The sequence below is a fragment of the Chiloscyllium punctatum genome, chromosome 2, assembly GCF_047496795.1.
Source record: "Chiloscyllium punctatum isolate Juve2018m chromosome 2, sChiPun1.3, whole genome shotgun sequence".
NCBI lineage: Eukaryota > Metazoa > Chordata > Chondrichthyes > Orectolobiformes > Hemiscylliidae > Chiloscyllium > Chiloscyllium punctatum.
This window is the reverse complement of record NC_092740.1, coordinates 99,874,153-99,887,749: the sequence shown is the minus strand read 5'-3', so window position 1 is coordinate 99,887,749 and position 13,597 is coordinate 99,874,153. Positions and strand designations below refer to the sequence as shown.

The 13,597-nt window shown below is 40.8% G+C and overlaps 1 protein-coding gene and 1 pseudogene across 20 annotated transcripts in view; both read left to right on the top strand.

Moving 5' to 3' along the window:
- The window catches only part of LOC140487080 (guanine nucleotide-binding protein G(I)/G(S)/G(O) subunit gamma-7), a 323,926-nt gene that overhangs the window by 164,627 nt on the left and 145,702 nt on the right, over positions 1 to 13,597 (top strand). For 4 of the 20 annotated variants that reach the window (XM_072586542.1, XM_072586560.1, XM_072586606.1 and 1 more), the window contains one exon: positions 1,193 to 1,229. The exons of the other annotated variants lie outside the window; for them this stretch is intronic. In XM_072586542.1, coding sequence (XP_072442643.1) covers positions 1,193 to 1,229 — 37 coding nt within the window. The remainder of the gene's footprint in view (positions 1 to 1,192; positions 1,230 to 13,597) is intronic. 20 annotated transcript variants of the gene reach the window in all.
- Positions 3,628 to 11,087, top strand: LOC140493616 (cysteine protease ATG4A-like; annotated as a pseudogene).

Below are 13,597 nucleotides of genomic sequence, written 5' to 3'. Positions count from 1 at the left end.
TATTAGAAATTGCAGCAGGACCTTAATCAACTAGAGAAGTGGGCCAAAAAATATACATAAATGTGAGGTGTTGCATTTTGGAAAGCCAAATCAAGGTATGAGTTTCATGGTGAATAGTAGGGCCTTAAGGAGTGTAATGGAACAGAGGAATCTTGGCGTTCAAGTTCATTGTTCTCTGAAAGTGGAGTCAAAGGTAGACAGGGCAGTGAAGGCGGCTTTTGGCACACGAGCTTTCATCAGCCAGGGCACTAAGTATTGAAGTTGGGAAGTTATGTTGTAGTTGTACAGAACGTTGGTGAGGCTGCACTTGGAGTATTGTGTAAGGTTATGCTCACTTTGTTATAGGAACGAGGCTATTAAACTGGAAAGACTGCAGAAGAAACTTACAAGGCTGTTGCCTGGATTCAATGACCTGAGTTACAGGGAGAGGTTGGACAAGCTAGGACTTTTTTCTTTAGAGCGTAGGAGACTACACCTTTTAGAGGTGTATAAGATCATAAGAGGCATAGATAGGGTGAATGCACTCAGTCTTTTTCCCAGGGTTAGGGAATCTAGGACCAGAGGGCATCAGTTTAAGGTTAGAGGGGCAACCTTTTTACAGAGGCTGGTATACGTATGGAATGAACTGCCAGTGGAAGTAGTTGAGGTGGATATATGAACAACATTTAAAAAACATTTGTACAAATTCATGGATAGGAAAGGATTAGAAGGATATGGGCCGAGTGCAGGGAAATGGGGTTTGTGTTGAAGTACATGTTGGTCGGCATGGACCAGTTTGTGCCAAAGGGCCTGTAGCAATATTGTAAGTCTCTATGACTCTATTATGACTGTTGATTTAGGCCTTTAATAAAGTGAAAATGCAGCCAGTTTTAACTCAGCCATAATGTCAAATGTTTCTGCAGAGCCCGGTTACCTGCCTATGTGATTTATACTTCTGTGAGATTCATACTTCCCATCAGTAAAAATGCCAGAAAATGTCGCAAGCATATTGAAACAGGGTTAACTTCCATATTCAGATCCCATATCCCATTTTCAAAGGTCTCTGAAGTCAATCCAATCCCACTTTTATCCAGTTCAACATACCTGTATGATATTTCTTCAGAATGTTTTCCCAAAAAGTCATCAACCTGAAATGTCTCTATCTCCAGAGAATCTATCTGATCTGCTAAGTAATTTTCTTTTTCTATTCTAGATTTTCAACATTTGCAATATTTACGTTTATATTAGAGGTGAGAGACTTGCTATTTCAAAAAGCTAGAACAGGCAGAATGTCTGCTTTCTGTGTTGTACAATTCTATGAAATTTCTTTTTACAAGCCTGCATATTGTTATTGCCATGCTGGTGTATCAGTGCATCATTTTTCCATGAGACGTGGAGAATAGAAGCAATCTGCATTGTAACAAGATGGGGTCAAGAAGGCCATGTGATCCCCTCCTTCCCCTTGTATGTGAATACACATGAAATGGTCCAAAGGCTGGAATTGGCCTGTTTGTGTGGTCAATACATTAAGATGCAAACAATGTTTTAGAACATTTGTTTTGAGAAGACATTAAAAATGCAACTGATGTCTTCTGTGAATTTAATAGCTACTGTTGTCAAAATGCCTCAATGACCATACAGATTTAGTAGCTGCAGAGTAAAACTTCACAGAATGGGCATGAAGAAAAACCATTCCATCACAAGAACATGCGATGGTTGTGGTTCAAACTTTACTGCATCAAACATTGTTGGGGACCATTTACACGGTCAGTGGCAACCAATACACTAGTCACCATACAGAAAGTAGCAAATGATAAGAAACGTTTGTTAACATACATTTTGAAAGCAGCCTCAAATGTCAGTCAGCTGGGGAGACAATGATAACAGAGAGAAAGCTGGATCTCTGAGCAAGGAAAGAACCATGCCCAAAATCCCTAAGGCACATCGAAGAATGAGGTCAGCCTTTTTCACCTACTGATTTACAGAACAAAGTCCAGTCTTCCCCACAAATGTTTGACAACAACTTCGACTGGGGTAAAGCCAGACCTCTTATATGTACACCAAGTAGTGCACAGTGAATTAATTCCCAGAATGTTCTGAACTCCACTTCTTTTAGTGAACTAGTAAACAGTTGGCTTGCTGCAATGTCATCTTGCATCTCAGAAGACCAGAATATTAAGTTTTTAAATAGTTAAAAAAAACAAAGTGTTTGCTACCATTTTATAAACTCCTTTATTTGTGCTTGTGCCCTGTGAAAGTGTGAATGGCTGCTGCTGCAATTACATTTGGGTGTTGAGGAACAACCATCACTTCTTTCTCATTTTTAAATAGATAAAAAAAGGTTTGTGTGTCGAGAGTGTGGTGCTGGAAAAGCACAGCAGGTCAGGCAGCACCCGAGGAACAGGAGAATTAATAGGAAGGGCTTATGCCCGAAACATCGATTCTCCTGCTCCTCGGATGCTGCCTGACCTGCTGTGCTTTTCCAGCACCACATTCTCGACTCTGATCTCCAGCATCTGCATCCCTCACTTTCTCCTAAAAAATGGTTTGTGTCTGTTCTGGAGTGTCACAGCATTCAAGAGATTAAAATACATCTTTTTTACAATTAATTGAGAGGTAGATGAAAGGGGAACCATCCCATCATCTCTCCTGTCTATAACAATATGTAGTTGAGCAACAAATGTATAAAGAGAAAAATGGAAAATAATAAACAGATGGCCTGTTTATCTTACAGAATCACTTCTGGGTTGTAATATTGAAGAATTCTGTGCTTGGGATGCCATGGAGCCTCTCCTGTTTGTTTGAAGGGTGGCATCTACAGCACAGCACCAGATGATTGTTATATAATGGTGTATGCAAAAGCTTATAAATGTTCAGATGTCTGAACATTATTAATTTCAGGCACTTGAATTTTCCTCGTGCCTTCAATTATTATTGGCTTGTACTGTATGTCTGAATGTTCAGCAAGAAATTGTGTTCATTGCTTCCAGGTAATATTGCTTGTTTGTTGGGATCTCAGTGTATCTGGATATGCCATCTTATTCATTTCCTAATGATGCTGCAGGTGGAGGTTGCTGTCTGTGGCAACTAACTCAGTGACAAATGATATTTCAGATTGTTCACAGGCAAATGAAGAGAAAATCAATTCAAAGTTGGCACATGCCAAGGCTAGAAGTAGATTTTGAATAACTACAATAGGTGCAAAGAGAATGCCAAGACAAAATATAGTTGAAAATTAAATAAAGCAATGAAGTAAATATACTTGTGAAAATGGAGGTAATGGATCAAAAAAATTGACAGCCCAGAAAACAAAAAATATCTGTAAGTGGACCAAACATTTTTGTTCAATTATAAATTATTCCTTGAAAATATTTCAAGTAGTTGCAGAACAGATACATTTTCAAAAGAATTTTACAAGGCAGCAGTTAAGATACTGTAATAGAAAACGATGTTCCAAAACTAAAATGTTGCAAAACAGGGATCCAACATGGCAGCTTCCCTGTTAGGATCGTATTTGTTGTGCTCTGCGCTGCAACACCGACCCGACAGGGCTAGAATCCATCCCAAACACTTTGCTGTGAGTAAAAATACAGTTAAGGAGCTAGAAACCTGAAAAACTGGACTTACCTTGGTCCTTGCAGCTGGAGAATGCTGAGAAAAGGAGAAGGCTCGCCCAGGACCAGGGCCACGGCCCAGCCCTCTGAAGAAGCGAGTTTGCTCACTCACCAGACCCTGGTTGTGGAGCTGGCAAAATCTTACGAGGTCCTTGGGAGGCAGATCCAGGAAGACATTGAAGAGAAACTGGTTCCTGTATCTGCTATGCTGTAAGACCTGGGAAAAAGGATCGATGAACTCGAGTGCCAGGCTGCAGGGATAGAGGCAGAGACTGACTCCTCCAAGAGCCAGATTGAAGCCCAGGAAACACAAATCCGTGGTCTATTGGATTTGGTGGATGATCTTGAAAACAGGGGAAGAAGAAAGAACCTGGGTGCTGTTGGCCTACCGGAGGAGACGGCAGCTGAGCAGTCGGTGGAGTTCTTTGAGAAGTGGTTCCCGGAGTTCCTTGGTTTGGAGGGTGAGAAGGGAAGGATAACAATTGAAACAATCCACTGTATCAGGGCACGAAAGCCAGGTGTGGATCAGCACCCATGCCCTATCCAGGGAAGGGCGTTGGTATGTGGCTGCTCCAGGGTCATGTTTTTCAAGACTTCTTGGCAGCAGTGGTCTAGAAAAACAAGTCCTACAATGGCGTCAAAAGGAGATTGAGAGAACTTGGGATCCAGTATTCTTTAAGATGTTCAACGGTGCTTTGGACTAATCATAATGGATTCATACATTTGTTCGACCTGCCAGAGAAAGCTAAGAATTTTGTGGACACATTGACTTAAGTAAAACGGATGAATAAGCGTAAAGGGCAGAGCTGCTCAGATTTGCTTTCCTTTAAAAAGGACTTGGTGGAGTTTCCTTTCCGGTAATAAGTTGCGTGAAATAATGTCCGGGATGGATAGAGTATTTATCTTTTATCTCTAAGTTATGTTGAGGGATGGGTGACATGTTTACTTTTAGTTTACCTGTCTATTGTAATAACCTTGCTCTTAGGTGTTTTTTTTCTCTACTGGGTGGTCGGTGTATGTGGCATGACCCCAGCTGGTAGGAGTTGGGATGGTTAGTAGGGTTGTGGGATGTGCAGGTACCGCCTTTGAATAGGGGGGTAAATTTCTCCAACCAGTGCCTTTGATTTTTTTTTTTGTTTTTGCTGTGTATAGTTTTGTACATTTTGCAGATTTGTTGGCTGTAGTTATTTTAGTCTGTGTAGTTCTTGGGTTTTGTGGATTCTTTTGCATGAAAGCTCAGCGATCTGTAGTTTGGGTTCTTCCTCTCTGGAGTCGAGATGGTTCTATAGAAAGTTATGGCTAAGGTTGTGTTTAAGTGGTGCACCTGAAATATTAAGGGGAGGCATTCGCCTATCAAGAGGAAGACGGCACTTTCCAGCCTTAAAGATGATGCAGAACATTTGAAGCTGCAACAGAATGGGTATGACAGGGTTTATTTTTCATCTTTCAATACGAGTAGTAGAGGGGTGATCATGTTAGTTTGAAAGATCTCCTATTTAAGTTATTAGAGTGCATTAAAGACACACATGGGAGATTTGTAATCCTTAAAGCTTTGATACATGGGGAAGAATACGGGATCTTAAATGTTTACAATCCCCTAGCCCACCCCCTTAAATTGTTGACAGATGCACTTTCTAGACTGGTTAACCTTGCATCTCAACATATCATCGCAGGAGGGGATTTCAATTGTCTAATAGACCCAATGGTAGACAGATTGCCCAAAAGCCCACCGATATCTCCTTTGCGATTGAAACAATTAAAAGATCTGTGTGCTAAATTGGGGTTGGTAGATGTTTGGAGGCACCTTCACGCTCCTGGCAGGGACTCAGCCAGTAGCCCATCCATTTTTTGGAAACAGCTAAAGCCGATGCTGGGGGTTTGGTTATTTCCTATTCAGCCAATAAGAAGCAGCAGATGGGTGAGCAGCAACACTTGCGCGAGACCCATCTGAAAATAGCTGAAAACGCATACTTTGACAGGCCCTGTCTGGTTAAACTGCAGAGGATCATGGTGCTTTGGTCTATGGTGAATTCCATGCTCTCACAGACAGCTGAGAGGGAGTTTACATTTGCAAGTCAAAGGCTTGCTCAAATGGGCCCAACACGGTCCCTTGAGGCACATCACTCGTCACAAGCCTGCAGTCTGACAAATATCCTTCTTCTTCCTATCATCAACCAATTTTTTAATCTAATTTGCCAGGTTTCCCTGGATCCCTTGCGATCTAACCTTCCAAAGCAGCCTACCATGTGGAAACTTATCAAAAGCCTTACTGGTCCATTTAGACTACATTTACTGCCCTGTCTCATCAACCTTCCTGGGTCACTTTGTCAAAGAACTGTAACAAATGTGTGAGGCATGATCTCTCATTCTAACTGCTACAAATCAAACCCTGTCTTTCCAAATACATGTATATCTTATCCCTCAGAATCTTCTCAAGTAACCTACCCACCACAGACGTTAAGCTTACTGGTGTATACTTCCCTAGCTTTCTTTTGCTGCCCTTTTTGAATAATGGCACAGCATTTGCTACCCTCCAATCGTCCAGGGCCTCAACTGTGGTTGGCAATAATGCAAAATTAGCAGCCAGGGCCTCCACAATTTCTTCTCTAGCTTCTTGCAGAGTTCTTGGATATATCTGATCAGGACCAGGAGATTTATCCACCTTCATGCATTCTAATACATCCAACACCACCTCTACTGTGATTTGGACTGTCTCCAAGATATCACCACTACCTTCTCCAAGTTCCCAAGTCTTTATGTCTTTCTCCATGGTAAACTCAGAGGAGAAATATTCATTGAGAACCTCACCCATCTCCTATGGTTCTACATGTACATGTTCACTTTTGTCTTTGAGGGGTCTATTTTCTCTCTAGTTATTCTATTTCCTTTAATATACTGAAAGAACCTCTTTGGATTCACCCTAATCTTCTCAATCAAGGCTATCTCATGCCCTCCTGATTTTCGCCCTCCTGATTCCCTTCTTCAGTAAACTCCTGTATTGCCTGTATACCTCCAGAGATTCCCTTCATCCTAGCTGCCTGTATCCTGAGCCATGCCTCATTTTTTGTGCTCAAAGCCTCGATATCTCTTGTCATCCAGGGTTCCCTATTCCTGCCAATCTTGTCCTTCACCCTCACAGGAACACACAGAACTTGAACTTTAGCTATCTCACTTTTAAAGGCGTCCCAGTTTTCAGAGGTTCCTTTGTCTGCAAACAAACTATTGCAATCAATCCCTGCAAGCTCATCTCAAATTCCATCAAAATTTGTCTTGCCTCAGTTTAGAACTTGAACCTCTGTAGACCCTCTCCATAACTGTTTAAAAATGAATAGAACTATGGTCACTGGTCCCAAAGTGCTCTCCCATTGTCAACTCTGTCACCTGTCCTGCCCTATTTCCTCAGAGTAGTTCAGGTTTTGCCCCTTCCCGAGTATGATTGTCTATATACTGCTTGACATAACTTTCCTGAATGCCCTTAACAAATTCCACCCCATCTAAGCCCTTAATGCTCTGGCAGTCTCAGTCTATGTCCCACCTACAGCACCTGTATCTTGGCACATTAAGCTGCCAATCCTGTCGCTGTCTTAGCCATGTTTCTATAGTGGCTATAAAATCACAGTCCCATGTACCTAAGTTCATTGGCCTTACCTGTCAGCCCTCTTACATTGAAATAAATGCAATTTAATCCAACAGGCATTCCTTGCTCCCTGTCGTATTCCAGCCTGACCTGTATCTTCAATTTACTATTTCTGATTGCTGTATCTCCATGATTTGATGCAATAGATGTAAATACCTTTGAAGGATAGATCGCTTCAGCTAAATGTCATGATCTTAATTTTTTTTAAATCCCCATCCCATTAAACATAGAAAAAAAAGACTGAACTATCAGTTGAAGTTGAAAGAAACAAAATCTATTGGATTATTTTAATTGACAGGCCATTTGGTGTAGGTTAGGAAAAAAACATATTCCACAATATTAATAGTGTTCTTTGTTGAGATTTCTTTCCCAAGGGCTGTTTTTACAGCTGAGGCATTTTGTATGTTTAGCTGCATTTCAAAAACTACCGGAACACTTATTTAAGCAGGGGCTTCTGAGTTACCAGTTGATTAAACGTTTAGAGAGGGTGCTCAAGGATTGGCTGTCTTTCATACGAATAATGAATGGGCATTTGTTTTTTATAATTTATTGAATTCTTGAGGGTATTTTAAAAGTTTTGAATGACTTTCATGATGGAAGTTTATTTTTCATTATCTAATGTTTGAGTGAGAAGTTTGTTAATTGTAAGAAATTTATTTTGTTTTCATCACATGATTTCTGAGGTCTGCTTGTGATGAGTACTAGATGAGTGACATTAAGTGGCGTGGGGTGTTAAAGGAGATTGTGTTGGCTTGAATGCATGAAATTGAATGTATGTTGGGGGCATGAGTTGGCACGGAGGGGTCATGAGGAGAGACATAGGCCAATGTGGGTTATGGAGGCACATGGAAGAGTCGTAGGGATATGAAGAGGCTTGGGGGGTCATGAATTGGCATGGAGCAGCAATGGACGGTATGAAGGCAGGTGACGTAGTAGAGTTAGAGGGCCTAACAGTCTCTGAAACAACTGGATTCATGTACAAGAGATCTTCTAGTCAGTCCACTTGTCACCCACCCACATATGGTTAAAATTGAATGCAAATAAACTGATTTCCCAACTCAAACTACTGGCCTTGGTGGGGTATATCTGGTCTGTTAACTCTGTTTCACTGGTCTCACTACTGCCCTCTTGCCCCATACCTTTGCCAACACCCACCTTCAGTTAAATGCTCAACCAAGAATAGAATTTACAGTACAATGACAAACAGTGGGTGAGATCCACTGAAGGTGGCAGATCAATGCAGAATATCTGCAAGATATGAGTGAGGAAGACTTTCAAGTGAAGAATACACTAGTAGCTTGCAGAATCATAAACTTTTATAATTGAATAAATGTATATCTGTATTGGAAAGAATGGGCATAAAAAATGTCACCACAATTTTTATAAAATTGCCTACACACAGCAATGCTAGAACATATTATCCAGCCCCTCACCCGCCATTTGGACTGATGCAACCACGGTGCTTTGCTGTGATTTAAAAAGGTTAAAGAATTTGCTTCTGGAAACAGGTCTGGCTGTTAACCTGCAGCAACCCATACACAGTCTAATTAAAAATTCATTGAGATACAGGGCTCACAATGCCTGATTATTTTGTATCCAGTCAAAGTGATGCAGGTAACACACAAACTTGTGATGTGCAAGCCAGCTCTAAGTGCACTGCTAGCTGCATGGAGAAAATACGGTGCAATAAGTTCATCCAAGGCTAATACGATTCAAATCTAGCCTATGCTTAAAGCCAGTCTGCACCTCTTAAAGGAGAGATATATTCTTTATGTGACAGCTAATTTGACTGGCTGGGAAATAGCTTAGGAACAAGAGGAAACTGGATGACTGACCAGCTGGCCAGGACTCCTAGGTTTTCAGAGGCAGAGCTGGACTCATCACCCAAACTCATGGCAGTACGCTCCCTTAAATCCACCCACCTGTCTGTTGCAAGATAAAGTAGCCTATAACAGGAGGTAATGGCGACAACAGGCCAGAACAGGCACAGCTATATATCTACAACCCTTGAAGGAGACGATAGTTAGTATTAATATTATAGCCATGATTGGGAATAGGTTTGGCGCAGTTGGCTGAATTGTCAGTTTGCAGAGCAGTGTGATGCCAACAGCATGGGTTCAATTTCATTTGGTGGGTGGCTTTGATTTGGTGGTGGAGGAGGCCTGGGACTTGCATGTCCTTGGGAGTGGGAGTGGGAGTTGAAGTGGTCAGCCACAGGGTGGTGGGAACATCTCTGGGACACATGCACCACCCTGTGCCCTCCTGACCTGTCCTACCTGTCCATCTTCCTTCCCAACTATCCGATCCAACCTCCCCACTGACCTATCATTATTATCCCCCCCCCCCCGCATCCACCTATCACCTTTCCAGCTACCTTCTCCCCCCCACCCCACCCCCCCCCCCTCCCCCCCCCCCAAAGCCCCACTCCCCTATTTATCTCCGATCCCCCTTCACCGTCCACATTCCTGATGGAAGATTTATGCCTGAAACATTGACTCTCTTGTTCCACGGATTCTGCCTGACCTGCTGTGCTTTTCCAGTGCCACACTTTTCTACTCAGCCTTTACCAGTCATGTGGCAGCTACAGGACTGCTTAGGAGGACTAGACCAAAGAGATCCACACAACAAGCACTAAGGGAATGTACTAGGGTGAATAGTAGAGAATTGAAATTAAGTCTGTATATTTGCTTTGTGGTGTGATTTATTTCAAATTGTTGTCAAGGATGTGCTGTAATTCTCCAAAACTGAGGAATGATAAGGTGGAACAGCATTAAACAGTTGAGCAGAAGACACTGTGCTCATTACGCAGGCACATGCTTGCTATCTTGTGGCACGAACTCAGTCAATGATGGAGGTACATGTGGCCAATTGTGAAATCAAATACCTAGCTTTCCTGAGATGCTTGAAGGTTTTCCAGACACTGGAGAGCCTCATTGCATTCAGGAAAAACAATATCAATTAAATGCAGAAAGATCTAAGTCAACAAAGTCCTGTTGGATATGAGGTCTAGACTTCCCCAGTTGGGGAATTGGTCCATCACCTGACACTGACTGGGAATGTATGCTCTGTTGCAAACACATGATTCTGGCAGAAGTATTAATATGCAGATGCCTCGGGAAAAATTGGTATTGAGAGAAAACAAATGGCAACCTAAACGGTAACATTAAATTCTGCATTTCATGACAGGAAGGACAATTAGTATTGACCATATAAAATGGCTTAGATGAGAGTGAGACAAAGTAAATCCATGGGGTGACTGGTACAGACCTAACACAGTGGTTTAAGTCTTAAGCTTGCCCTATTTGACAAATTGAATGCTCTAGCAGTTTATATTTACATGCACGGTACTATAGTCAGTCAGGATATCAAAAAACTTTGCAAATATTGGTCTGAATATTTCAACTTGCAAGCAGATACCTCATTATGCAATGGTTATGTGTCCACTGTGTCTGTGTACTGCAGGGATTGGAGACTACTTTCGTTGATCATACCTCAAAGTTTGAGTAAACCACATAAATTCAGTTTGTGTCAAACGTATGTTTTAAGATACAGGTCTTTAGGAGTCTGAGGAAGAAAACCAAGCAATCCTGGTTATTTTGTAGATTCCTTGGAGATTAGTTAATCTATATGGATCCTATATGATAAAGTTTGGGCAATTATCATTGGGTAATTATTACACTTACTGCTGCCAAGTTAGTTAACTGCTACAGTTATTGCTGCCAAGGAATACAACATAGTATGAAAATTACACATCTGAACACCTCGATAGCTTTAGAATTTTTATTGACAACATTGAACGGGATCCTAAAGGCTGGTGTAATTCTGTATCAAAGGAAGTTCTGAAGATGCTGATTTAATAAGGATACACTAAAATGTTCTTTGCAGCATGCTTAAAAATAATGAAATAACTCTTACCTAGTGACCAATTTGGTTCCAGTGGTTTACTATCAACTTCAATACACCTAACTTTCCTTTTGACAAGAAAGTGTTTAAATATTTGATCATCTTCATTTTGGTGGATCCAGCAAAAGCTAGTGTTATTTGGAAAAATGTTGGTGATATGAGCAGGATAACATTGAAAGAAAATGACTGAGGAAGAAAACCAAACCGAACATGATAGCATTACGCTTACTCTAGGCCTGTGAATGTTGTCATATGAATCACCTGAAGACAGTTTCTTAAATGCGACCCTCTTAGATGAGGATGTCAGCTGTTTATCTATTTCTTATTTGCCCAAGCTTGGGGATGCTTCTCTGAACTCTGAGAATCTAATGATTTATTCAGGGGAACAAGGATCTATCAAGATGGTGAAGGGTATTTTTGTCCAAGACCTGGATATGCTGGCTACCTCCTCCCTTCCTCTTCTTTTCCTGATTCTGGCAAGGCTCTTCTGATGCACATTGTGGAAGACAGAGTAGACTATAGAAAATCAGGTGGCACTTTTCTTTAAAGTAGGTGAGGGTGCAACAATGGCCACTGGACCATAGTTTCAGGATGCCAGCCCTCTCCTCCATGATGTTCCTTTAATCAACAAGACTCTCACTGGACGACTCCATGTATGGCCTGATGCTGTGGGTAGTCATTCACTGCAAGCACAATGGAGAACCATTTGCACTGAACAGTCACCTTCTCGTTTAATAAGATGGCTTGAAGAGTAGTCTGCCAAATGTTGAAAGCACTTTGGCTACATACAGGGGAGTAGGTATGCAATAACGCAATGTTCTGGAACATGGCTGCACACCAACTGTTTATTTAGTGAGTGGTACTGCTTGCACTTAAGAGAACATTTCCCTATTTAAATGCAACATCTGTTTAGGATGCAAGACATATATGATTCTCAGTGGAAATACTCTCTAATTTGATAATTATCATACTTAGAGAGAATACAATGTCCTGTGTCCAGAGAACATGTTTGGAAAGTTGCTTATTCCATCCTGGAAGGCAATTCGTTTCGAAGTTGAGAACCATGGTCACTGACCATCATTGTCGATGACATTTTAAATAGACATCTGTCTGCTGTCCCATAGGAATCTGAATGGTCTCATGAGATAATTTTGAAGAGAAACAAGGAGTTATCCCAGCATTTTGATCAATATTTATTCCTCAAGTAGTAGCCTCCTCCCCCCCCCCCCCCCCCCCCCCAACAAAAAAATTATCTGATCATATTCTTGAGGGTGGCTGCATGCAACTTATCTGCTGCATTTACTCAGTTAAAATGTTCAAAAACTACTTCATTGGCTGCAAAGTACTTTTGGAAAGATCTAACGTCATGAAGAAAGTATGAAAATGCAGTTGGTTTCTTTTTTCCCTTTCTCTAACACATCAGCAACTTTCTCCAAAATACCAGATGTTGTTAATGGACAATAGATCCTCAACCCTGAAAGAGAATAAGAGGGTTACCATTTTTGATATAAAACATTATGAGAATTGAAAGCTAGAACGGAAGCAATTTATAGGACAGCACACAACAAAGAGCTGCAAAAGAAGAAAATCAGGCTACAGTCAATATTGCTGTGTATGCCCAAATGGGCATGTTATATATTGCTAGTTTTCATTATTTCAGATTTCTATTATTTTGCAGTTCTTTATGATAGTGTGCGCAAAATTTGTTGATACTTAGAAAACATGGATTAATATTGGTATAATGAGACTATATTTTTTAAGGACACATTCTGGAACAACCCAGAAGTAGTTGTGTAAATAAATCAAGCTTACACTAACAATATTGAATACATTGTACAACATTCTGTTGGAGTTTCAACACTACTGAATCCTGAGAAGCCACTTGAATTTTGCAAAAATTAATGAAAATGAATCTAAAATGAGTTGAGTGAGTTGGCAATTTTTTTTAATTTTGGGTTTGAATCCATTCTAAATTGATTGGATGAAACTTTCCACACTGCTGATTGTAAAACCCCTTTGCAAATTGGGTTTTGGCCATCTTAGCCCAAGTCCGAGGGAGTGCTATTCCATAAATACAAAGCTGGCATTGAGAGACACTCATTTCATATTAATTGCCAGTCTTATTCAGAGAGGCATAAAAATAGTTACAACTGCATTTGTATGTGCCATACCTGATCTCTGTGCGTTTGATGCTGACAATAAGTGACAAACAGTCATCTTAACTCAGTTGATAGCATTCTCAGCATTGAGATCAAATTATATCCTGGGACTTGACTGTAGAATATAAGTTGAAATTTCCTTGTAATATGGATAGAGATTTGAGATTTTAGAGATGGCATCTTTTGGATGAGTTATTAAACTCAGATTCATCTGCCAATTCAGGGGAATGTAAAAAATCTCATTGCATGATACAAAAGAGAGCAGGATATTCTTCTGACTTTAGTGAGCATTAATCCCTCAAATA